The following is a 27437-nucleotide window of genomic DNA, read 5'->3' as shown; positions in this document are numbered from 1 at the left end:
TTATGACAATGACAAAGTGCACTCATCTGTACAATGTATGCAAGCTGCAATGATGCTGATTTCCATGCAGGTCATTTCTGATCCCTCTGTTTTCTTTACAATGACATAGTTTACCACTGCAGTCTTTTTTCTATACTTTAGTATCATGTACCTGCCTGAAACAATAAAAGCAGCAAAACAAAAATTGCTAGATGCTTCTTTGGTATTTTTGTGCTCTAAATAGGTTGCCCTTTCCTGGAAAGTGGATATTTCTCTCTCTGACTTCCCAAGAGAAACCAATTACTGTCAGTTCTGGAGAAAAATACATCATCCTATTGTCAATACAAATACTACAGATTAAAATATTACCAAAAAGATGAAACTAGCGCAAGTTGGGTATGAATTAAAATTACCAGCTAAAGACTTTTCTGTGGCCTACATGATCATAGTCTATTTCCAAATGGACAAGTATCCACATGGCTAACCCATCACATATGGCATGGATTGATAAATTTGTTGGCTGTCTTAACAGAGACACAAGGACTCAATGGACCAAGGAGACTGAACTACCTCCTCACCCCGCAGGTACTTCCTCCAGATCATGGTTAAAGCACCTGGACAGGGCAATGTGGACAAGTATGCAATGCTACTACCCATGCTGCTGGAGATTTTAGTCTCCAGGGCTTTCATGCTAGAACTTTTCACGAGCACTAGATGTGCTCAAACAAACCTTGTTTAGATGAAGAGAACTGATGAACTAATCAGATAATTCTGTGTCACTTGGATTTGATTTCATGATATGCACTTGCAAAGGATTCCTGTCATGGAAAAAATGCCATGAGCTCAATCCATTTCCCACTGAAGTCTTTTCATTGACTGAGAGTTGATCAGGGCCCATGTTTGTAATGAACTGGAGCTTGGAATCCATCTTTCCAGTCACACCCTCATTGCAGATTTCCTCTGCCTTTAAATTCAGCTTTCTAGCTGTGTCTTGGACAAAATGGTTAATCCCTATTGACACCAGACATATCTTTGTGCTTTTATCCTATACAAACCCCCCACTGATTGTTGATAAAGAAAATAAATAAATGGCAATTTAAGCTTTACATTTCTCAGATGCAATTGCACAGCCTGATCAGAAATAGCCTGCCAGTTTCCACATTTAAAACTGAAGTCACCCCGTAGATAGCTTTACCTTCAATAGACATCAATAATAATTATTTATTTATATATATGGTCCTACTTCCTAGAGGTCTGGGCCTAATTCTCATAGATATTAAGGTCAGAAGGGACCATTATGATCATCTAGTCTGGCCTCCTGCACAATGCAGGCCACAGAATCTCATCCATCCACTCCTGCAATAAACCTCTCACCGATGTCTGAACTATTTGTCTTGCATCTTATTCCAGTGCTTAGTCACCCTGACAGTAAGGAAGTTTTTCCTAATGTCCAACCTAAACCTCTCGTTGCAATCTAAGCCCATTGCTTCTTGTCCTAGTCTCAGAGGTTAAGAAAAAGAAAATTCTCCCTCTTCCTTGTAACAGCCTTTTACATACTTCAAAACTGTTATCAAGTCTCCCCTTAGTCTTCTCTTTTCCAGACTAAACAAAAGAAATTTTTTAAATCTTCCCTCATAGTTCGTGCTTTCTAGACCTTTAATCATTTTTGTCGCTCTTCTCTGGACTTTCTCCAATTTGTTCACATCCTTCCTGAAATGTGGTGCACAGAACTGGACACAATACACCAGCTGAGGCCTAATCATTGCAGAGTAGAGCGGAAGAATTACTTCTCGTGTTTTGCTTACAATACTCCTGCTAACACATCCCAGAATGATGTTCGCTTTTTTTGCAACAGTGTTACACTGTTGACTCATATTTAGCTTGTGGTCCACTGACCCCCAGCTCCCTTTCCTCAGTACTCCTTCCTAGGTAGTCATCTCCCCTTTTTGTACATGTGCTAATATAAACACACAGAAGCTCATACATAAACAACTCCCCCCTTCAAAACAAAGCCTTGACAAAACAAAAAATACCCTACAATTCACCCACCAAGGAAATGAGAGTGAACGAATCACACGTTAATATGGTTAGATAGGTTCTCATGCCATCCGCATCATAATACTATCTAGAGTAGGCAGAGCAAAAATTAGAGATCTGAACCACAAGGGGATAGTTTCACCAAACCGCCTTCAACAAAACCACGGACAAGAATTTAGGAGCAGTTCATCTGTGAATGAGAGAAGCTGGGGGTAGGGACTGAATTGAAGGGATGGGGACAAATTCCCTCCACCCCAAACCCGATATAGAAAACTTTGTAAGGCAAAAAGGAAAGTGAACTATTCTATATAACGTGACTATTGTCTGCACCTTACTGGGAATGGAAGTGAGAAGACAAAGAAGGAAATGATACCTTTGACAAATATTGCAGCTACATGTAATCTCTTCAGGGACTATATTGTGCTCCATGAGAGAGAGAGAGTTACTGCAGCTCCCCCAGGAATTAAAAACAGTGGTGTTTGTGTGGGCATTGATTATCCCTGCCCCAGCCTGGAGCCCCTTCCTGCACTCCAAACCCCTCATCCCCGGCCCCACCCCCATTTGGAGTCCTCACTCCTCCCCACACCTCAACCCTCTGGCCCAGCCCAGAGCCCCCTCCTGCACCCCAAACCCTTCAGCCATGGCCCACCCCAGAGCCCACACCCCCAGCCAGAGCCCACACCCCTTCCTGCACTCTGAACCCCTTGGACCGAGCCCCACCCCAGAGCCTGCAACCCCAGCCCAGAGCCCATACCCCTTCCCGCACCCCAACCTCCTGCCCTCGCCAGGTGAAAGTGAATGAGGGTGGGGAAGAGTGAGCAATGGAGGGATGGAGCGAGCAAGGGGTGGGTCTCGGAGAGGGGGCAGAGGAGAGGGCAGAACAGGGGTGTTTGGTTTTGTGTGATTAGAAAACTGGCAACCCTAATCTAAGTGCTCATAGCTCTCTGAGCCAGAGTAACCTATAGTGGTACAAGGCACATTTAGAGCAGTATAACTGCATCTATATTAGGGTTTATACTAGTAGACCTACTTTGGTTAAAAAACCCTGAAAGTTATACCAATACAACTTTTAAATATAGGTCAGCCTAAGGCCTGAATGTAGCATGAAAACTGACTTCCCCTGTCATCCCGACTCCAGGGCAAGGCTGAAATACCTGGGCCGGGATGGTTTATGTGGGAAGCTTGCACTGCTGCTACCTAATCTGGCTACTGCCATAGGCAGGATACAGAGATAGATGGACCTGACCTGGAGTGGCGAAACTGATATGGATAAACAGAGGTCTTTAATGTCCAGAGCGTTCAATCCAGTATTGTTCACCAACAGCAAATTCACTTAAAGGTTTAAAAAACAAAACTAAATAAATTTTTCATGGGAGCTCACAGCAGAAAACAAGCACAAGGAGATTTCCCTCAAATCCCTACCTCAGTCCCTATTGACTCTGCCTTTCTTCACCTCCCAAGTTTAAGGCAGTCTGCCTCTCTCCCCGAAAACCATCAGGGATATGGAAGTTTTCTTGACCTGGCTGGTTCTTTCTACCCCACACACCAATTAGAAGCAAGAAAAAGGTACAGATTTTGGAGCCGGAATCTTTCTTCTATAGCAGTAGCTTCTATAGGACCATCTAGCACTTCTGAGCCTGCTCAGTTAGCCCATGTACCCTGTAGGTTTGCTCTACCACAAAACCTTCCCAGCATCTATATCTGCCACCGATGGAATATCTGAGCTGCTGAGTACATGGATAATAACCAAAGGGCATGCCATGTAGATTTGCTCCTCCCCACCAGCATCTGCCACTGATCAGAAAAGAGACAAATAATTAAGGCTGTTGTGAAATTCACCAACTGAAATCCCTCCTTTAATGCTGGTGCCCTTGGTCAGCTTTTGATCAGGTAAGTGAATGAGAACTGGCTTGAATTCTAAACACAGAGGGGAAGTCTGGTACGTAGACAAGAAAAAGTGTTGTCCAAATCTTATAATAATTAGCAGGACCGTTAAAAGGAGGTTTTTTTCTTTTTAAATGTACTGTTGCAGAAGTACAGCACCAACTAGAGCAGTGGCTCTCATCCTTTTCAGACTACTGTACCCCTTTCAGGAGTCTGATTTGTCTTGCATACCCCCAAGTTTCACATCACTTAAAACCTACTTGCTTACAAAATGAGACATAAAAATACAGAAGTGTTACAGCAGACAAGTACTGAAAAATTGCTTATTCTCATATTTACCATAATTATAAATCAATTGGAATATAGTGTACTTACAATTCTTAGTATATAGAGCTGTATAAACAAGTCATTGTATGAAATTTAATGTGTACTGACTTTGCCTAGTTTTACAACAGGCTACATAAAAAGCACTAGCAAATATCTAGATGAGTTGAAGTACCCCCTGGAAGACCTCTGTGTACCCCCAGGGTTACGTATATCCCTGGTTGAAAACTACTGAACTAGTGTACCGTGGATATGTTGTTTCCTAAACGCAGGTACGACAACTACTTGTGATGAGAAGCCACTACCATCCGTGTTACATTTATTCTTAAAGGACAGTCACCTTGGAAAAAAAAAATTCTACTGACCAATTTTAACAAAAGATCAAGTTTCTGGCCCTATTTGAACAGTATATCCTGATTTTCCTTCCATTCTCCCATCCCCAGTGATAGAGTCTCTTCAGCAGGGAATCGTGGGCACTGGCCTAAGAGCAACACCACCCAGACATGCTTGGCCCCATCTTCCCTTTTGTGCCCATGCCTGCCTGCTGGCCCCCTCAGCAGCAGCATTGAGGTAAGTCCACTTTACACCTTGTTTGAACCAGGAGTGGAGACCTTGACCCTGAAGAACCATCCTTTCTGCTGCCTACCTCACTTCCCACTGATCCATGGCTCCACATAGGGCCCTGTGGAGGGAAAGAGTTCTGGGATTGCTAACCCTCAGAGCTCACAATGAGTTAGAACCTAAAGATTCATGAGACTTTAAAAATAAATTTCCTTCCAGTTTTTCAGGCTTTAGGCTTCAAACCCAGTTATAGGTCCATAAGCCATTTCAAGGCCTCCTCTGTGACACTGTGGATATCACTCACGTCGTCATCCCTATTTGGGGCACTGTGTTAGATGTTTTTCATGTTCTCACTGCAGCCTCATGAAGGGGAGTCTTTGATTTTCCACATTACATCAAGTAGCTGCAGCTTCTATGGTTTATTTGGATGTGGTTCAGTATGGCCCAAAGTCTGCACAGCAGATTGAAACCTGGAGGGCAGCTAATTGGGTCAATGATAATGTGCTTGTTTGGAACAGTGAATGAGGTCCAGACACTTTGCCATTCCCTGGCTAGATCCAGAGACATGAGGTGGCTGCATGTGGTTTCTGCAATTTCAGGCATTGTTGGGGTATGGTGTCCATAATCTGCCTGATGGGAAGTTGGATGGAAGAGGATAACCTTCACGTGGTTCACCATGTTAAGTGGAAAACCACAACTCAAGTAATCAAACTGGCAACTGAATGTTGACTGTCAGTCAAAAGACCAACAAAATAATAAGTATAAGTAATAAATAAGTATCTGGTTAAAAGATAGGAGACAAAGGGTAGGAATAAATGGTCAGTTTTCACAAAGGAAAGAGATAAATAGCAGGGTAACCCAAGGATCTCCACTGGGACCAGTGCTGTTCAACATATTCATAAATGATCTAGAAAAAGGGGTAAATAGTGAAGTGGCAAAGTTTTCAGACAATGCAAAATTAGTCAAGATAGTTAAGACAAAAACTCACGGCAAAGATTTACAAAGGGATCTGTAACAGCATGTCACCCACCTCTTGCGAGCACCCCATTCTGCTATGGTGTGTCTGCAGTTTTTTCCAATTTCCTCTAATCATGGTGCCCCCTGTCGGCTGCTGCACTTGTCAGGCAGGCCTTTGGTGCCTCCGCCCTCTCACAGTCCATGTGAGGAACTGAAGAAAACAACTTCCTTTCGGGGTATACTGTCTAACCGAGCCTATCTCAAAGTCCTCAGTAACGTCCTGCAGCTCCTCCTTGTCTCAGTCACTTCACAGTCCAACAGGGCCCATTGCAATTCCCTTCCTCTGGCAACATCTCTGTAGCCCAGCCCAGGCTCCAGTCCTCAGTCTGACCAACAGGGTCTATCTCAGTACCCTAGTTGGCCGGCTTACTTGCAAAGGTTCCTACTCTTGGATGGAGCAGCACCCCCAGGGCTTCCTCCATGGTGACTCTTCATCTGCCCTTCTGTCCTCTGACTCTGGATCTCCAGCTGGGTCAGTCTCAGTTCAACCCCCTTCTAAGCGGTTTACAGTTCCATATACAGTCCTTTCCCTGGGCTTATCTAAACTCCCTTCTGTCAGGTCACAGCCACTTCCCCAATGGCTGTTGGAGGGGACCCAGGCCCACTCATTACTTTGAGCCCCAACCCAGGAAGCCTCTAAGTAGCAACTATGTGCCACATCACTTTAACTAACTGTGTTTCCCTGGGCCACTTCCTCATGGCCCTTATCTTTGTCGAGTGCCAGCAGCCAGCCAGGAGCATCTTCTTTGCTCCCTATCCCTGCCAGCAACAACCTGCCGTGGCTATTTCAGCTACTGCAGTCAACCAGGAGCACTGCTTGCTCCCCCAGTTCCCGCCAGCAGGCTGAACTTACTCTGGGCTCACAGCTCCATTTATACAAGTCTGCTAGACCCTGATTGGCTGCTCCCTGCAGCCTCTCTGATTTTCTGCATCCTACGCCACCTCTCTAGGCAGCTTGGAGGATCTTTTCCACTGCCTTTTTCTGGGGCAAGGTGTGGCACGGCAAGGCCTACAGCTGGGGGCCTCAAGGCCTAGTCTACCCCATCATAGGATCTCACTAAATTGGGTGACTTGGCAACAAAATGGCAGATAAAATTCAATACTGATAAATGCAAAGTAATGCACATTGGAAAACATTGGAAAACCTTCCATCTGAGGAGAAATTAAGACAACTGGGACTGTTCAGTTTAGAGACAGCTAAGGGCCAGGGATATGGTAGAGGTCTATAAAATCATGAATAGTGTGAAGAAAGTGAATGTGGAAGTGTAATTTACCTCTGCACATGACACAAGTACCAGGGATCATCCAATGAAATTAATGGGCAGCAGGTTTAAAACAAACAAAAGGAAGTACATCTTCACACAACGCACAGTCAACCTGTGGAACTTGTTGCCAGGGGATGTTGTGAAGGCCAAAACTATAACTGTATTAAAAAAAGAATTAGCTAAGTTCATGGAAGATAGGTCCATCAGTAGCTATTAGCCAAGATGATCAGGGACACAACCATGCTCAAGGTGTCCTTACATCTCTGACCGCTAGAAGCGGCGATTGGATGACAAGGGATGGATCACTCAATAATTGCCCCGTTCTGGCACCTGGCACCAGCTACTGTCAGAAGGCAGGATACTGGGCTAGATGGACCATTGGTCTGACCCAGTGTGGCCATTCTGATGTTCTTATTATGGGGATCCAGTGGAGTGGGGCTCCACCTATGTCTGGTTCCCACAGTGGTGTGAGCTTAGCTTGTGCCAAAGGCAGAAGTTGAAGCATGCCTTCTGCTGTTCTAACTTCTCCTGATGTGAGCAGTCAGGAATCAGGGAGTGGCAGCCAGCTTTCTGAGGCCACCACTCCCTATTATGCAACACAAACAAAGTGGAGAATCAGGGACATAATTTTGAAAGAAATAGGAAACATTAGGAACATTAAAAACAAACTGGTATGCAACACACCAGTTATAAATTTTATTTGGATTTATTGAAATGATAAACAGTTGCCCAGTACTAAACCAGTGAAGAGGATTTTTTTTTTTTTAAAAATAGTTGGTACCCAAACCCCACCCCATCCAGTAATTAACTGTGTCATTGTATAAGACAGGAATGACCTGGAAATCAAAATTATTACAGAGTAGAAATCAGAAGATTTAAACACATTCCTTCATCAATGGTTCTATTGACAGAGAAGTTGCTGGTGTAAGTTCCTGGGGTAGATTTTCTTTAATAATCTGAGGGTAGAAAAAAAAGGGAAAACCAATATTTTAGGGTCAGATTTTCCCATCAAGTCCACAGGTCAATGAAAAGTATTTTTTCTGAATCCTGAAGCAGCAAAGCTGTGACAAATTGAGAGGTGTCTATCAGGCAATTGTTCAGCACAACGGTCCCCTTCTGCACATCCTCAGCTGACTGTACACAGGAGTTCAGCTGGTCTAATAGAAGGAGTGTGTCAAGATTTTATTTTTCTTTAGTTCGGTTATACCCAGGAGGTGGTGAGTAAGATCAGAGCAGAGGCCCTGATAGTAGAAATTGCACAAAGGCTGGGATGCCACAACTGGAATCTGCACCAGCTTTTTGTGCCCTTCATGTGAGATTTGTGCTGATGGCTACTGAATGACAGAGGATCCTAGCTGTAGAGAGCCAGCAGCAGAATAATAGTATATATCATATGCACATAAACCAATACAGGGAGATGAAACAAATGTATGTCATAGGGTATGTCTACACTACGAAATTAGGTCGAATTTATAGAAGTCGTTTTTTTTAAATCGGTTTTATATATTCGAGTGTGTGTGTCCCCACAGAAAATGCTCTAAGTGCATTAAGTGCATTAACTCGGCGGAGCGCTTCCACAGTACCGAGGCAAGCGTCGACTTCCGGAGCGTTGCACTGTGGGTAGCTATCCCACAGTTCCCGCAGTCTCCGCTGCCCATTGGAATTCTGGGTTGATATCCCAATGCCTGATGGGGCTAAAACATTGTCGCGGGTGGTTCTGGGTACATATCGTCAGGACCCCGTTCCCACCCTCCCTCCCCCCGTGAAAGCAAGGGCAGACAATCATTTCGCGCCTTTTTTGTCTGCTGCCAGCCAAAGATGTAAAGGATAGATGGAGTGGGTCAGAACAAGAAATAGACCAGATTTGTTTTGTACTCATTTTCCTCCTCCCCTGTCTAGATCACACTGCAGTCAGTCACAGAGAAGGCGCAGCGAGGTTAATCTAGCCATGTATCAATCAGAGGCCAGGCTAACCTCCTTGTTCCAATAACAATGATAACTTTGGTGCACCATTTCTTATTGGAACCCTCCGTGCAGTCCTGCCTGAAATACTCCTTGATGTACAGGCACACCCTTTGTTGATTTTAGCTCCCTGAAGCCAACCCTGTAAGCCGTGTCGTCAGTCGCCCCTCCCTCCGTCAGAGCAACGGCAGACAATCGTTCCGCGCCTTTTTTCTGTGCGGACGCCATACCAAGGCAAGCATGGAGGCCGCTGAGCTCATTTTGGCAATTAGGAGCACATCAACCACCACACGCATTATCCAGCAGTATATGCAGCACCAGAACATGGCAACGCGATACCGGGCGAGGAGGCGACGTCAGCGCGGTCCCGTGAGCGATCAGGACATGGACACAGATTTCTCTGAAAGCATGGGCCCTGCCAATGCATGCATCATGGTGCTAATGGGGCAGGTTCATGCTGTGGAACGCCGATTCTGGGCTCGGGAAACAAGCACAGACTGGTGGGACCGCATAGTGTTGCAGGTCTGGGACGATTCCCAGTGGCTGCGAAACTTTCGCATGCGTAAGGGCACTTTCATGGAACTTTGTGACTTGCTTTCCCCTGCCCTGAAGCGCATGAATACCAGGATGAGAGCAGCCCTCACAGTTGAGAAGCGAGTGGCGATAGCCCTGTGGAAGCTTGCAATGCCAGACAGCTACCGGTCAGTTGGGAATCAATTTGGAGTGGGCAAATCTACTGTGGGGGCTGCTGTGATGCAAGTAGCTCACGCAATCAAAGATCTGCTGATATCAAGGGTAGTGACCCTGGGAAATGTGCAGGTCATAGTGGATGGCTTTGCTGCAATGGGATTCCCTAACTGTGGTGGGGCTATAGACGGAACCCATATCCCTATCTTGGCACTGGAGCACCAAGCCGGCGAGTACATAAACCGCAAGGGGTACTTTTCGATAGTGCTGCAAGCTCTGGTGGATCACAAGGGACGTTTCACCAACATCAACGTGGGATGGCCGGGAAAGGTGCATGACGCTCGCATCTTCAGGAACTCTGGTCTGTTTCAAAAGCTGCAGGAAGGGACTTTCTTCCCAGACCAGAAAATAACTGTTGGGGATGTTGAAATGCCTATATGTATCCTTGGGGACCCAGCCTACCCCTTAATGCCATGGCTCATGAAGCCGTACACAGGCAGCCTGGACAGTGGTCAGGAGCTGTTCAACTACAGGCTGAGCAAGTGCAGAATGGTGGTAGAATGTGCATTTGGACGTTTAAAGGCACGCTGGCGCAGTTTACTGACTCGCTTAGACCTCAGCGAAACCAATATTCCCACTGTTATTACTGCTTGCTGTGTGCTCCACAATATCTGTGAGAGTAAGGGGGAGACGTTTATGGCGGGGTGGGAGGTTGAGGCAAATCGCCTAGCTGCTGGTTACGCGCAGCCAGACACCAGGGCGGTTAGAAGAGCTCAGGAGGGCGCAGTACGCATCAGAGAAGCTTTGAAAACCAGTTTCATGACTGGCCAGGCTACAGTGTGAAAGTTCTGTTTGTTTCTCCTTGATGAAACCCCCCGCCCCTTGGTTCACTCTACTTCCCTGTAAGCTAACCACCCTCCCCTCCTCCCTTTAATCACCGCTTGCAGAGGCAATAAAGTCATTGCTGCTTCACAGTCATGCATTCGTTATTCATTCATCACACAAATAGGGAGATGACTACCAAGGTATCCCAGGAGGGGTGGTGGAGGAGGAAAGGAAAATGCCACACAGCACTTTAAGCACAGCACTTTAAAAGTTTACAACTTTAAAATTTATTGAATGACAGCCTTCTGTTTTTTGGGCAATCCTCTGTTGTGGAGTGGCTGGTTGGCTGGAGGCCCCCCCACCGCGTTCTTGGGCGTCTGGGTGTGGAGGCTATGGAACTTGGGGAGGAGGGCGGTTGGTTACAGAGGGGCAGCAGTGGCAGTCTGTGCTCCAGCTGCCTTTGCTGCAGCTCAACCATACACTGGAGCATTCTGGTTTGGTCCTGCAGCAGCCTCAGCATTGAATTCTGCCTCCTCTCATCACGCTGCCGCCACATTTGAGCTTCAGCCCTGTCTTCAGCCCGCCACTTACTCTCTTCAGCCCGCCACTTACTCTCTTCAGCCCGCCACCTCTCCTCCCGGTCATTTTGTGCTTTCCTGCACTCTGACATTATTTGCCTCCACGCATTCATCTGTGCTCTGTCAGTGTGGGAGGACAGCATGAGCTCGGAGAACATTTCATCGCGAGTGCGTTTTTTTTTTCTTTCTAAGCTTCACTAGCCTCTGGGAAGGAGAAGATCCTGTGATCATTGAAACACATGCAGCTGGTGGAGAAAAAAAAAGGGACAGCGGTATTTAAAAAGACACATTTTATAAAACAGTCGCTACACTCTTTCAGGGTAAACCTTGCTGTTAACATTACATACATAGCACATGTGCTTTCGTTACAAGGTCGCATTTTGCCTCCTCCCACCGCGTGACTACCCCCTCAACCTTCCCCCCTCCCTGTGGCTAACAGCGGGGAACATTTCTGTTCAGCCACAGGCAAACAGCCCAGCAGGAATGGGCTATACTGAGTGTCCCTGAAGAAAAGCACCCTATTTCAACCAGGTGACCATGAATTATATCTCACTCTGCTGAGGATAACACAGAGAGAGAAAGAACGGATTTTGGTTGAATGCCAGCAAACATACACTGCAATGCTTTGTTCTACAGTGATTCCCGAGTATGTGTTACTGGCCTGGAGTGATAAAGTGTCCTACCATGAAGGACAAAATAAGGCTGCCCTCCCCAGAAACCTTTTGCAAAGGCTTTAGGACTACATCTAGGAGAACCGCAAATGCCAGGGCAAAGTAATCCTTTCACATGCTTGCTTTTAAACCATGTATAGCATTTTAAAAGGTACACTCACCAGAGGTCCCTTCTCCGCCTGCTGGGTCCAGGAGGCAGCCTTGGGTGGGTTCGGGGGGTACTGGCTCCAGGTCTAGGGTGAGAAACAGTTCCTGGCTGTCGGGAAAACCGGTTTCTCCGCTTGCTTGCTGTGAGCTATCTACAACCTCCTCCTCATCATCATCTTCGTCCCCAAAACCTGCTTCCGTATTGCCTCCATCTCCATTGAAGGAGTCAAACAACACGGCTGGGGTAGTGGTGGCTGAACCCCCTAAAATGGCATGCAGCTCATCATAGAAGCGGCATGTTTGGGGCTCTGACCCAGAGCGGCTGTTCGCCTCTCTGGTTTTCTGGTAGGCTTGCCTCAGCTCCTTCAGTTTCACGCGGCACTGCTTCGGGTCCCTGTTATGGCCTCTGTCCTTCATGCCCTGGGAGATTTTCACAAAGGTTTTGGCATTTCGAAAACTGGAACGGAGTTCTGATAGCACGGATTCCTCTCCCCTAACAGCGATCAGATCCCGTACCTCCCGTTCGGTCCATGCTGGAGCTCTTTTGCGATTCTGGGACTCCATCATGGTCACCTGTGCTGATGAGCTCTGCATGGTCACCTGCAGCTTGCCACGCTGGCCAAACAGGAAATGAGATTCAAAAGTTCGCGGTTCTTTTCCTGTCTACCTGGCCAGTGCATCTGAGTTGAGAGTGCTGTCCAGAGCGGTCAGAATGGAGCACTCTGGGATAGCTCCCGGAGGCCAATACCATCGAATTGTGTCCACAGTACCCCAAATTCGAGCTGGGAACGTCGATTTAAGTGCTAATCCACTTGTCAGGGGTGGAGTAAGGAAATCGATTTTAAGAGCCCTTTAAGTCGAAATAAAGGGCTTCACTGTGTGTACGGGTGCAGGTTTAAATCGATTTAACGTTGCTAAATTCGACCTAAAGTCCTAGTGTAGACCAGGGCATATATCTGCATAGGGAAGAGATAACTGAGATGCCCCTACAATAAATATTCTCTATTTTTCAGGTTAATGAAGATGAAAAAATCACTAAAACTAGTTGAAAAGTTATTCTGATGCTAAACCATGAATTTTATTTACCCTTTTTTACTATTCCCCTCCCTACCTTCAAGTTTCCAACCAGCAGTAAAGCTGGTAAAAAAAAATTGTCAAAGTGTTTTCCAATGAAAATGTTCATGGAAAACATTTAGATTTTTAATCTAAATTAAATTAAATTAAATTTGTTAAATTAAAATAAGCTTGGTATTTTTGAAGACAAATACTGGGAGTCATCTTTCTCAATATTGAAATCCCATTGGCTAACATAAAACACAGGATTTCCACACACTCTTGGTTAAAGAAGGAAGCTAAGAGAGTTGGTTTATAAAGTTATGCTTGTTTGGGGATAGTCACTTCAAAGGAAGGGAGTGCTAAGAGTGAGATTTTCTGTACTATGTGTGCTGAATTACCCTGGCTGGACTACTGGATCTTTATTATTCTGGTCTCACTTGATATTAAGTTATCATTCATCAGTGGGATATAAAGTGTTTGCAACCTATCACAGCAGCTCAGTATGAGTGGGAGCCCAAGCTGGTGGGTCAGAGGGCTCAGTGGAAGTAAGGCAGTTTCTGACAAAGGTTTGGCTCCACAGGAGTACAGATTCACAGACTGAATGGCAATGTGAATGCTGGTGAAAGTACAACTTATCACAGCAGCTCAGTGTGAGTGGGAGCCCAAGCTGGTGGGTCAGAGGGTTCAATGGCACCCCAGATCCAGGTGGCACCCCAGGGGGAACCTGACAGATTATCCTCTCGGATTATCCTCCAATCTAATCCATTTTCCACTAAACTGTGAGTACTGAGCTTGCCCCTTCCACTCCCGTAGCATTGCTGTGACTGGGCTCAGTAGTGGAACACACAGCCTGATTCAGTAGAAATGTGAAACGGCATCCCAAATCCAGCCCGCATGAGAGCTCTGCCACTTCTTTTTCCTGCCTGGAACCCGTACAGCACTGTTTTCCCAGGAAAGTTCCTGTTCAGACCTCTTTGGCTCCAACAATTTCTCAAAAATGGATTAACGCTTAGTAATTCATTAACCCTTTATAAACCCTTTATAAACCCTTTATGAATGGAATGTTAATATAAAGGATGACCATTAGTCCCCTATCCTTAAAAATGATGTGGTTTCATTTTAAGCCGCCACCTGAAATACACTGTGGTTGTGCATTAGGAAGTAAGGCCGTTTCTGACAAAGATTTGTCTCCACAGAAGTACAGATTCACAGACTGAATGGCAATGTGAATGCTGGTGAAGGTAAAAGCTTGGAGGGCTTTGCAACTTATCACAGCAGCTCAGTATGAGTGGGAGCCCAAGCTGGTGGGTCAGAGGGCTCAGTGGTACCCCAGTTCCAGGTGGCACCCCAGGGGGAACCTGACAGTACCTACCCTCTCCACTTTACACACTACTGGCTATTTTGAGTCAGGCACACATGGTCCACTAAAGATGAGATTGGACTAGGACTAGTACAGGGAGCCAATAAAGAATGAAACACACTGCGCAGCATGTGATACCGTGAGTGTATATAAGGGAGAAAGATAAGAAAATAAAGTAAGAGTGAATGAAGTTCTGTCAAAAAGGGATTTGCCAGCATCGCACAAAGCACAATGCAGGCCAGGGAGAAAGCAAGCATCATTCTCCACTTCCATTAGTTTTGTATATTCAAGTAATGGGATAATTATACACATTTCATAGAAGTATGTTACCTTTTTTTAGGGGAGGATAGAAACACCAGGGCACACTTGGGTATTTTGCATCAAAACAACATCCTTTAGTTGTACAATCTTTCACTGAAATGCCTGAATAACCACAGTTCTTTCTTTCTTTCACGTCCATAGCACATTCACCTGCACCTGTTAAGGCAAAGTACAAGATATCTGTACTTTTCTGGTTGTGGTTAGTTTTCAGAACTCTGCTCGTTCACATTTTTAGCTTAATAGCAGTGTCATTTATCTCCTATGCTTTCAGAAGTTAAAATTCGTAGCTCTCTCAAAATGGAATCCCCTCAATTTAAACACCCCTACCAGTAGAAAAAATGTGAAATTGTGAAATGAAATCTCAGTTCTTACAAGTAAAACCTGACAAACTATAACATTGTAGAGTGAGATTTTGAAAAGGGCTTTAGAGAGTTGGGTGCCCAGCTCTGATTGCTTTAGTGCATAGGAATGTCACCACAGTCAAGTAGAGGTGAGAGTTGTAATCATGCTCTCCTCCATTCCAGTCTAATCCACCTTCTACTAAACTATGAGTATTGAGCTCATCCCTTCCACTCCCATAGCAGTGCTGTGACTGGGCTCGGCAGTGGAACACATGGCCTGATTCCGCAGAAATGTGAAACAGCATCCCAAATCCAGCCCGCATGAGAGCTCTGCCACTTCTTTTTCCTGCCTGGAACCCGTACAGCACTGTTTTCCCAGGAAAGTTCCTGTTCAGAGTAGTTTACCTGGCCCCACGGCACATACGACGGCTAAGTCTGGTATTCTTGAAGACAAATACTGGGAATCATCTTTCTCAATATTGAAATCCTGTTGGCTAACATAAGACACAGGATTTCCACACACTCTTGGTTAAAGAAGGAAGCTAAAAGTGTTGGTTTATAAAGTTATGCTCCTCTGGGGATAGTCACTGCAAGGGAAGGCAGTGCTAAGAGTGAGTTTTTCTGTACTATGTGTGTTGAATTGCCCTGACTGGACTCCTGGATATTTATTATTCTGGTCTTATTTGATATTCAGTTTTCATTTATGCCTGGCATATAAAGTGTTAATAGCTATTATGCGCATGTGAGAAATGGGATTAGTTTTATGGATGGTTATAAACACATCAGTAGAAGTTGTTATAAGCCAAGGCTATGAATAAACTAATGACCTGTTGGGCTCCAACAATTTATAAAAATGGATTAACCCTTGGTAATTTATTAATTTTTTATAAACCCTTTTTGAATGCAATGTTAATATAAAGGATGACCATTAGTCCACTATCCTTAAATATTAGTTAATTACTCTCAGTATTCAAAATTCACACCTTATTTCCAGTATGAATTTTTCAAGCTTCACTTCCAGCCACTGGATCTTGCTATTCTTTTGTCTGCCAGATTAGTGAGATCTCTGGTACCACTTTCCAGGAGATGGATAGTGTAACGCTAGGAGGGTGACCTGCTGGGTTTCCTGGCCTGAAATGGGAAACCCTACATTTTGGAGAGAGGTTCACTGAGGAGAGACAGAGGCTGCCCATTTAATAACAATTTCCTGAGGATGCTTCTAATTATTGGGAATGCGACGGTTTCTACTTCAGAAAATGTTAAATTATTTCTTAGAACATTCATTAGTGAAGCTACAAATGCTATGGTTGCCTTTTTGGTAGTCAGTATCTCCAAGAGAGAGCAAAAAAGTCTGATGTAGTGAAGGAACATTGGAAACCAAGATTATTGCCCATTGATACATGGCCTGGCTTTGAGTAGGGAATGAAGCACCAGGGAACACCTTTGATGCTCGCATTAAAGCTGGTCACGAAAAATTCTCAAAATGTTTTCCAATAGAAATGTGCATAGAAAAGATTTAGATTTTTAATCTAAAGTGTATTAAAAGAAATTTCCTATTGATGTTAACGGGAGCTGGCTCATGCCGTAAGTAAGGGTTTCCTCTGCACGTTGCACATTATTGAATATTTTGACTCAAGCACATATGGTCCACTAAACATAAGAATGGACTAGGACTAGTACAGGGAGCAATTAAGGATGAAACACACTGAGCAGCGTGTGATACTGTGAGTGTGTATAAGAGAGAAAGATAAGAAAATAAAGGAAGAGCCCATGAAGTTCTGTCAAAAAGGTATTTGCCAGCATCACACAAAGCATAATGCAGGCTGGAGAGAAAACAAGCATCATTCTCCACTTCCATTAGTTTTGTACATTCATGTAATGGGATAGTTATACACATTTCATAGAGGTATGTTACCTTTTTTTAGGTGAGGATAGAAACACCAGGGCACACCGGGGTATTTTGCATCAAAACAACATCCTTTAGATGTACAATCTTTCACTGAAATGCCTGAATAACCACAGTTCTTTCTTTCCATTGAGTCCATAGCACATTCATCTGCACCTGTTAAAGACAAAGTCCAAGATTCTGTGTATTTTCCTGATCATGGTTAGTTTTCAGTACTCTGCTCATTCAAATTTTTATCTTAACGGCAGTGTCATTTATCTCCTATGCTTTCAGAAGTTGAAATTTATCGCTCTTTCAATCTGGAATCCCCTCAATTTAAACACCCTACCAGTAGAAAAACTGGGAAATTGTGAAATGAAATCTCAGTTCTTCCAAGTCAAAGCTGACAAACTATAATGTTGTAGAGTTGGATTTTGAAGAGGGCCTTGGAGAGTTGGGTGCCCAGTTCTGATTGCTTTAGTGCATAGGAATGTCACCGCAGTCAGTAGAGGTGAGAGTTGTAATCATGCTCTCCTCTATTCCCGTCTAATCCACCTTCCACTAACCTGCGAGTACTGAGCTCGCCTCTTCCAGTCCCATAGCATTGCTGTGACTGGGCTCGGCAGCGGAGCACACACGGCCTAATTCAGCAGAAATATGAAACGGCATCCCAAATCCAGCCCGCGTGAGAGCTCTGCTGCTCCTTTTTCTTGCCTGGAACCCGTACAGCACTGTTTTCCCAGGAAAGTTCCTGTTCAGAGTAGTTTACCTGGTCCCACGGCTCACACTAAGGCTAAGTCTGGTATTCTTGAATACAAATACTGGGAATCATCTTTCTCAATATTGAAATCCCGTTGGCTAACGTAAGACACAGGATTTCCATACACTCTTGGTTAAAGAAGGAAGCTAAAAGTGTTGGTTTATAAAGTTATGCTCCTCTGGGGATAGTCACTGCAAGGGAAGGCAGTGCTAAGAGTGAGTATTTCTGTACTACGTGTGTTGAATTGCCCTGACTGGACTCCTGGACATTTATTATACTGGTCTTATTTTATATTCCGTTTTCGTTTATACATGGCATATAAAGTGTTAATAAATGAATACTCAATATTATGCGATATCATCTTAGAAATAGGATTAGTGTTATGGATGGTTATAAACACATCAATAGAAGTTGTTATTAGACAAGGCTATGAATAAACTAATGACATGTTTGTCTCCAACAATTTATAAAAATAGATTAACCCTTGGTAATTTATTAATTTTTTATAAACCCTTTTTGAATGGAATGTTAATAAAAAGGATGGCCATTAGTCCCCTATCCTTAAAAATTATGTAGTTTTGATTTAAGCCGCCACCTGAAATACGCTGTGGTTGTGTATTAGGAAGTAAGGCAGTTTCTGACAAAGATTTGTCTCCACAGAAGTACAGATTCACAGATTGAATGGCAATGTGAATGCTGGTGAAAGTACAAGCTTAGAGGACTTTGCAACTTATCACAGCAGCACAGTATGAGTGGGAGCCCAGGCTGGTGGGTCAGAGGGCTCGGTGGTACCCCAGTTCCAGGTGGCACCCCAGGGGGAACCTGACACAGTACCTACCCTCCCCACTTTACGCACTACTGGCTATTTTGAGTCAAGCACACATGGTCCACTAAAGATGAGATTGGACTAGGACTAGTACAGACAGCCAATTAAGGATGAAACACACTGGGCTGCATGTGATACCGTGAGTGTATACAAGGGATAAAGATAAGGAAATAAAGGAAGAGCCCATGAAGTTCTGTCAAAAAGGTATTTGCCAGCATCACACAAAACATAATGCAGGCCAGGGAGAAAACAAGCATCATTCTCCACTTCCATTAGTTTTGTATATTCAAGTAATGGGATAATTATACACATTTCATAGAAGTATGTTACCTTTTTTCAGGAGAGGATAGAAACACCATGGCACACCTGGGTATTTTGCATCAAAACAACATCCCTTAGATTTGCAATCTTTTACTGAAATGCCTGAATAACCACAGTTCTTTCTTTCTTTTACGTCCATAGCACATTCATCTGTACCTGTTAAAGACAAAGTCCAAGATATCTGTATTTTCATGTTTGTGGTTAGTTTTCAGTACTCTGCTTGTTCACATTTTTTAGCTTAATGGCAGTGTCATTTATTTCCTATGCTTTCAGAATTTGAAATTTATAGCTCTTTTAATCTGGAATCCCCTCAATTTAAACACCTACCATTAGAAAAACTGGGAAATTGTGAAATGAAATCTCAGTTCTTACAAGGAAAACCTGATGAACTATAATATTGTAGAGTAGGATTTTGAAGAGGCACTTAGATAGTTGGGTGCCCAGCTCTGATTACTTTAGTGCATAGGAATGTCACCGCAGTCAGTAGAGGTGAGAGTTGTAATCATGCTCTCCTCCATTCCAGTCTAATCCACCTTCCACTAAACTGCGAGTACTGAGCTTGCCCCTTCTGCTCCTGTAGCATTGCTGTGACTGGGCTCAGTAGTGGAACACACAGCCTGATTCAGCAGAAATGTGAAACGGCATCCCAAATCCAGCCCGCATGAGAGCTCTGCCACTTCTTTTTCCTGCCTGGAACCCGTACAGCACTGTTTTCCCAGGAAAGTTCCTGTTCAGACCTCTTTGGCTCCAACAATTTCTCAAAAATGGATTAACGCTTAGTAATTCATTAACCCTTTATAAACCATTTATGAATGGAATGTTAATATAAAGGATGACCATTAGTCCCCTATCCTTAAAAATGATGTGGTTTCATTTTAAGCCACCACCTGAAATACACTGTGTTTGTGCATTAGGAAGTAAGGCAGTTTCTGACAAAGATTTGCCTCCACAGGAGTACAGATTCACAGACTGAATGGCAATGTGAATGCTGGTGAAAGTACAACTTATCACAGCAGCTCAGTGTGAGTGGGAGCCCAAGCTGGTGGGTCAGAGGGTTCAATGGCACCCCAGATCCAGGTGGCACCCCAGCGGGAACCTGACAGATTATCCTCTCGGATATTTTGAGTCAGGCACACAGTCCACTAAACATGAGAATGGATTAGGACTAGTACAGGGAGCCAATTAAGGATGATACACACTGGGGAGCGTGTGATACTGTGAGTGTGTATAAGAGAGAAAGATAAGAAAATAAAGGAAGAGCCCATGAAGTTCTGTCAAAAAAGGATTTGCCAGCATCGCACAAAGTATAGTGCAGGCCAGGGAGAAAACAAGCATCATTCTCCACTTCCATTAGTTTTGTACATTCATGTAATGGGATAGTTATACACATTTCATAGAAGTATGTTACCTTTTTTTAGGTGAGGATAGAAACACCAGGGCACACCGGGGTATTTTGCATCAAAACAACATCCTTTAGATTTGCAATCTTCTACTGAAATGCCTGAATAACCACAGTTCTTTCTTTCCATTGAGTCCATAGCACATTCCTCTGTACCTGTTAAAGACAAGTCCAAGATTTTGTGTATTTTCCTGTTTGTGGTTAGTTTTCAGTACTCTGCTCATTCAAATTTTTATCTTAATGGCAGTGTCATTTATCTCCTATGCTTTCAGAAGTTAAAATTTATCGCTCTTTCAATCTGGAATCCCCTCAATTTAAACACCCCTAACAGTAGAAAAACTGGGAAATTGTGAAATGAAATCTCAGTTCTTACAAGTAAAAGCTGATGAACTATTACATTGTAGAGTGGGATTTTGAAGAGGCACTTAAAGAGTTGGGTGCCCAGCTCTGATTACTTTAGTGCATAGGAATGTCACCGCAGTCAGTAGAGGTGAGAGTTGTAATCATCAGGTGGGCCATTTCCAGCACATGATCACTTTAGATAAGCTATTACCAGCAGGACAGTGGGGTGGGAATAGGTATTGTTTCATATTCTCTGTGTATATATAAAGTCTGCTGCAGTTTCCACGATATGCATCTGATGAAGTGAGCTGTAGCTCACGAAAGCTTATGCTCTAATAAATTGGTTAGTCTCTAAGGTGCCACAAGTACTCCTTTTCTTTTTGCGAATACAGACTAACACGGCTGTTACTCTAAAACATAGAGAATCCCTCTAGGCAAAACCTTAAGTTACAAAAAGACAAAAAAACAGGACTATACATTCCATTCAGCACCGAGTATTTTACGAACCATTAAACAAAAGGAAATCTAACGCATTTCTAGCTAGATGACTTACTAACTTAACAGAGTTTCTGAGACTGCATTCCTGATCTGTTCCCGGCAAAAGCACCACACAGACAGACAGACCCTTTGTTTCCCCACCTCCAGCTTTGAAAGTATCTTGTCTCCTCTGCGTAACATAGCCCTAGAATTTCACCTATTACTCCCTTCATCAAAGCCCAGTAACGAGCAGCACTTAGACAGCTATGCTTGATTTAAAAGACTGCAAGTGATACAAAATTTACTGCATCCCTTGGTAAATCTTACAGTAGTTAATTACCCTCACTCTTCAGAATTCACACCTTATTTCCAGTTTGAATTTTTCAAGCTTCATTTCCATCCACTAGATCTTTGTATGTCTTTGTCTGCCAGATTAGAGAGATCGCTGGTACCATTTTTGAGGAGATGCAGAGTGTAACTCTTGGAGGGTGACCTCCTGGGTTTCCTGGCCTGAAATGGGAAACTACATTTTGGGAGAGAGGTCTACTGAGAAGGGACAGAGGCTGCCCATTTAATAACCATTTCCTGACAATGCTTCTAATTACTGTGCATGAGACGGTTTCTACTTCAGGAAAGGTTTGATCATTTCTTAGAACTTCCATTGGTGAAGCTACAAATTCTATGGTTGCCTATCTGGCAGCCAGTATCTCTGAGAGAGAGCAAAAGTCTGATGTAGGGGGAGAACACTGGAAACCAAGACATATTTCCCATAGATACATTACCTTGCTTTGAGTAGGGAATGAGCCATGATCATATGAAGTCAATAGAAGTTTTGTATTGGCTCATACATCATCACCTTGGGATGAAATGTTAATTGTACTTACTTGGTATTTCACCTCCTTCAATCAGGATTCTGCATTCCAATACCAGGACCACCGCCAGTAACCAAACCCCCTTCTCTTCCATTTCACTTTGTAATCTTCAGCCTTCAGATTCTTCTGAAAAATTTGAATGTAGTTTGAAAATCTTTCACATCTAAAGGGGCTCATTTCATATCCTCAGGTATATCTATGAATCAAAAAGCTCATTGAAGTCAATGGAACGACTCCTACTGACTTCAGTGATCTTTGGATCAGTTTGTATGGGCTCTATCCATTAAAGCCAACGGAAATCTTTCCATTGATTTGACTAGGACTTGTATCAGTTTCTAGATTTTGATTACATTTTCCAGACAATGATCCATCTACTGCATGTATATCTTTTTGCTCCATCTACACTGCAAAAATATCCATGTTTAAGCAAGGTTGTGTAATAAACATGGTTGTGACTAAGCTGTCTTATAATGTGTAGTTTCTTCTCTGTGTGGACATTTAAAACATATTTTTATAACTTTGCTAGAGAGAAAACCATGTTTTAATCCTAGTAGATACATATGATCTGATTTTTTTTCTCAAATCAATTATACACCAGTGTAACCTTGTTGGCTTCCGCAGCGTTACCCCTGAGATACATGGGGTTGTCTACACTTACACGGCTGCAGCAGGGAGCATGGAAGCCTTGAGGCCCCAGAATCTGGGACAGTCCACATGGCAGGGTTTCTCTGGAACCACAAACCCTGGAAACTCTACAGTCCCCAGTCTCAAGTCATTCCACGTAGTGGGGTTGCCCCAGAGCTATGGAGGCAGGAAACCCTGCTGTAACTGCTTCCAAGGCAGTCCATGTGGCAGAGGTGCCCCACAGCCATGAATCCTGGGAGCCCAGATTCCCCAGCAGCCCAGCCTGTGTTTCGTCAGGAGTTTGTTCAAACTGATATGTTTTCACAAACGTTGTTTCAACAAATTGGCATTTTCCTAGTAAAATCTGTTTCCCTGGAAAATTCCTGACCAGCTCTAGTCCAAACAAATTACAGCTACTGGTTCTCCTTTATCCATTAATTTGTTAACACCCTAAAAAGAATTCTAATAGGTAAGCCAGACAATTTTCCTTTACAGAAACGCTGCTGGTCCTCTCTTTATGCTATCATTAGAGCCCTACCAAATTCATGTCCATGAAAAACGTGTCACGGACTGTGAAATCTGGTCATTTGTGTGCTTTTACCCTATACTATACAATTTCATGGGGAAGACCAGCGTTTCTGAAATTGGGGGTCCTGACCCAAAAGGGAGTTGCAGGGGGGTTGCAAAGATATTGTGTGTGTGTGTGTGGGGGTCACAGTATTGCTATCCTTACTTCTGTGCTGCCTTCAGAGCTGGGCAGCCAGAGAGCGGCGGCTGTTGGCTGGGCTCTCAGCTCGGAAGGCAGTGCCCCAGCGGCAGCAGCATGGAAGGAAGGGTGGCGATACCATACCATGCCATCCTTACTTCTGCGCCGCTGCCTTCAGAGCTGGGTGGCGAGAGGGTGGCGGCTGCTGGCTGAGGGCTGAGAGTGGCTCTGCAGGCAGCAGTGTAGAAGTAAAGGTGGCGATACCATACCAGGCCATCCTTACTTCTGCAATGCTGCTGGAGGTGGCTCTGCCTTTAGAGCTGGGCTCCCGGCCAGCAGCCGCCGCTCTCCAGCTGCCCAGCTCTGAAGGCAGAGCCACCAGCAGCAGCGCAGAAGTAAGGGTAGCAGCACCGCATCCTCCCCTACAATAACCTTGCGACCCACACACAACTCCTTTTTGGGTCAGGATCCCTATAATTACACCACTGTGAAATTTCAGATTTAAATAGCTGAAATAATGAAATTTGCAATTTTCAAAATCCTATGACCGAGAAATTGACCAAAATGGACCGTGAATTTGGTAGGGCCCTAGCTATCATGTAAGTGTTTTATAATTCTCTATTTTTTCACTAAATGTACCTGGTCCTGAAGTAAGACTCCCTGATCTGTAGTTCCCAGGCTCACCCTAAGCACCTGTTTGAAAATAGCAACAACATTGGCTACCTTCCAGTCGACTAACAGAGTAATTCATTTTCATTATCTATTACAGATTTTTGTTAGCAGCTCAGCCAAGTCACCAACCAGTCAAGATGACTTCTTGCTCTTTTATTTTATCCATTTGTTCCAGCATGTCTTACGTTGACACCTCACACTCTAGCACTGCCGCATCTTTATTACCACCTCTATAAAGTATCTCAGGGGTAGGTATCTGCCCATCATCCCCTTTTAGAAAGGCTGAGGTGTATTTTTTTAGTAACGTCTCTGCAGTGTCCTTTTCCTCCCTAGTAGTTTAATAAACCCTGAAAGGCTTCTTGCTTCTGATATTCTTCGAGAATTTCTTGGTTTTTGTCTTTATCTTTGGCTATTTGCTTCTCAAATTCCATCTTGGCCCTTCTGATGTACTATCTGCTTTCCAAAGATACTAATCACCCACTGTTCTCACTGAAGCAAATAAGAACTGTGGGTTCACAGCACCTTTGGAAAAAATCAGGCCACGTTTTTTTCCCTCGGCTCCGAATAACAATCAGTCTCTGGGATGAAATGCAACAATCACAGTTTACAATATAATCAATACAATTATTTAGTTAAAAGCACTGAAGAAAAATTAGAAGGGAAATACATACCTGTGGCTTGAGGTATTTGCTGAGTGAGCATCAAGCGTTTCGTTCTCCCTATTTATACTTCTACCTGCCATAGTAATAACCAATCAACTGTGCTAAAATAGTTCCACTTGGTAGATTTAGTCACTGTGTGGTCAGCTGGTTAAAATTTAGCATGTGATTGCTTTCCAAATAATCTTTGACAAGGATATGAACAGGATATAAAATAGTTAGCAGCTGGCTCCTTATTTTATACTGACACGCCCATCAACATGTGTTTCTAAAATGTCCCATGAGGTCTGTTGTGAGTCAAAAAGTTTAACTTAGAATCTATTGGATTCTACCTCCCAGAACATGCCTGTCATAAATATAAAGGGAAGGGTAAACCCCTTTGAAATCCCTCCTGGCCAGGGGAAAGCTCCTCTCACCTGTAAAGGGTTAAGAAGCTAAAGGTAACCTCGCTGGCACCTGACCAAAATGACCAATGAGGAGACAAGATACTTTCAAAAGCTGGGAGGAGGGAGAGAAACAAAGGGTCTGGGTCTGTCTGTATGCTGCGCTTGCCAGGGACAGAACAGGAATGGAGTCTTAGAACTTTTAGTAAGTAATCTAGCTAGGTATGTGTTAGATTATGATTTCTTTAAATGGCTGAGAAAAGAATTGTGCTGAATAGAATAACTATTTCTGTCTGTGTATCTTTTTTGTAACTTAAGGTTTTGCCTAGAGGGGTTCTCTATGTTTTTGAATCTAATTACCCTGTAAGATATATACCATCCTGATTTTACAGGGGGAATTTCTTTATTTCTATTTACTTCTATTTTTTATTAAAAGTCTTCTTGTAAAACACTGAATGCTTTTTCATTGTTCTCAGATCCAAGGGTTTGGGTTTGTGGTCACCTATGCAAATTGGTGAGGCTTTTTATCCAACATTTGTTGGGTGCAAGTGTTGGGAGGATTGTTCATTGTTCTTAAGATCCAAGGGTCTGGGTCTGTAGTCACCTAGACAAATTGGTGAGGCTTTTTACCAAACCTTGTCCAGGAAGTGGGGTGCAAGGTTTTGGGAAGTATTTTGGGGGGAAGGACGCGTCCAAACAGCTCTTCCCCAGTAACCAGTATTAGTTTGGTGGTGGTAGCGGCCAGTCTAAGGATAACGGGGGTAATATTTTGTACCTTGGGGAAGTTTTGACCTAAGCTGGTAAAGATAAGCTTAGGAGGTTTTTCATGCAGGTCCCCACATCTGTACCCTAGAGTTCAGAGTGGGGGAGGAACCTTGACATGGTGGCACAGTGGTGGGATTAACCTGAAATCATTTTGAGATCCAGTTGAGATTTTTTGAACTAGAAATACAGATTTTAAAAAGGAATTTTTAGGAAGTCCAGAAGGCAGCTTTGAAACTGAAAGCAGCTTGGTTTCTCTCTGCTTTGTGGCCAAGCAGAGACAAAAGGGGATTATCTTGTGAATTGCAGGTTTTCTTTGCCTGGAGGCAGGGTACTTAACTCCTGCAGGGAAATTCACAGTCTTCCAACCCAGAGGTTGTTTTTTTTTTTCTTTTCTTCCTAAAAGTAAATAGGGGGTGTGTGCTCTACCCATTTGCCTGGAGACAAAAGTGGCAGGGTTTTTTTTAGGATTTTGATTTTTTTTTGTTTTACAAGGAGCACAGGTTTGAAAAGAAATTTTTTTTCTTCTTTGGGCTGGGTAAGCAGGTTTCCAAGTAGTTGGAGGTTTTTTGCTTTAATTTGGGCCCAAAGCAGAGACAAGGGAATTGTCTTTTTCTGTAGGCTGACAATCACTATCAGAGAATAGGTATTCTATTCCAGCACAGCAAAATTTTACAGCCAAGTTTTGTTTGTTTATTTCTAAACCTCGGGTGTAAAGTTAGTTAAAAACAGAGAGGTTAGAATGGCCAAATCCTCAGCTCGACTACAGCTGGAATTAGCCAAATTTCAGGCTGAGGAAAAACAAAGGGAACATGAAAGACAGATAGAACTCATGCGGCTGAAGGAGGAGGAGAAGGAAAAAGAGAGGAAGCATGTGGAGGAGATGGAGAGGATAAAGGCCCAGCAGAATATACCAACAAACCCTAGCAATCCTTCTCCAGGTACCACTTCCCATCCCAGAAAGTTCTCCACCTACAAGGCAGGTGATGAAACTGAGGCCTTCTTAGAAAACTTCGAAAGGGCCTGCCTTGGGTACAACATCTCTACTGACCAATACATGGTAGAGCTGAGGCCGCAGCTCAGTGGACCCTTAGCTGAGGTGGCAGCTGAAATGCCTAAAGAACACATGAACAAGTATGAACTGTTTAAATCCAAGGCGAGAGTCAGAATGGGGATAACACCCGAGCAGTCTCGTCGGAGGTTCAGAGCCCTAAGGTGGAAACCAGACATGTCATTTACCCGACATTGTTGTACCAATAAAATAAAAACCAGCAGGATCTTATTAAAGGGAAAAAGGCAAAATACCACATTTATTGTGAATACAGAAAGAATCATAGTAAGCAGTTAGTTATAGTTATAACATTCCATTCAATCTCATATTTATTCACACATTCATTCATACAAACACACACACACACACATACACACCCACACACACAGGTTCTGCAAGGTTGTTATCATAGTTACCAGCCTTAGAGTTGCTTATGCCAAGCCACTGGCCAGGTGGCCTGGACATGAGGAGGGAGCAGGGCCTTGTCAGATGCTCATCTGATGCTCCTGGAAGTTGGTTTGCAGAATCAGACCCCAAAGTTCTCACTTTTTAGAGTCTATTTTTATAGGAATTTCTTCCTATGCCAGTCTATGGGAATTGCTTCATCATGCTGTTGCTGAATCAATCAGCAGATAGCACGTTCCTGACGGCTCCAAGATGTTATCTTGTTCTTTGGTTCTCCC

General features: G+C 43.7%; 1 protein-coding gene across 1 annotated transcript; it reads right to left on the bottom strand.

The window, feature by feature from the left end:
- LOC311518727 (uncharacterized protein) lies at positions 1-21991 on the bottom strand (the record flags this gene model as incomplete). Its single annotated transcript, XM_084624722.1, has 6 exons — positions 1-155; positions 14684-14830; positions 16931-17077; positions 18817-18963; positions 20216-20362; positions 21910-21991. 6 exons carry the CDS (start codon positions 21989-21991, stop codon positions 1-3), a joined length of 825 nt encoding a protein of 274 aa, XP_084480848.1.
- Positions 21992-27437: the final 5446 nt, after the last annotated feature.

This window comes from Lepidochelys olivacea, assembly GCF_965140295.1.
Source record: "Lepidochelys olivacea isolate rLepOli2 genome assembly, chromosome: 1".
Lineage (NCBI taxonomy): Eukaryota > Metazoa > Chordata > Testudines > Cheloniidae > Lepidochelys > Lepidochelys olivacea.
This window is presented reverse-complemented; position numbering and strand designations above follow the sequence as displayed.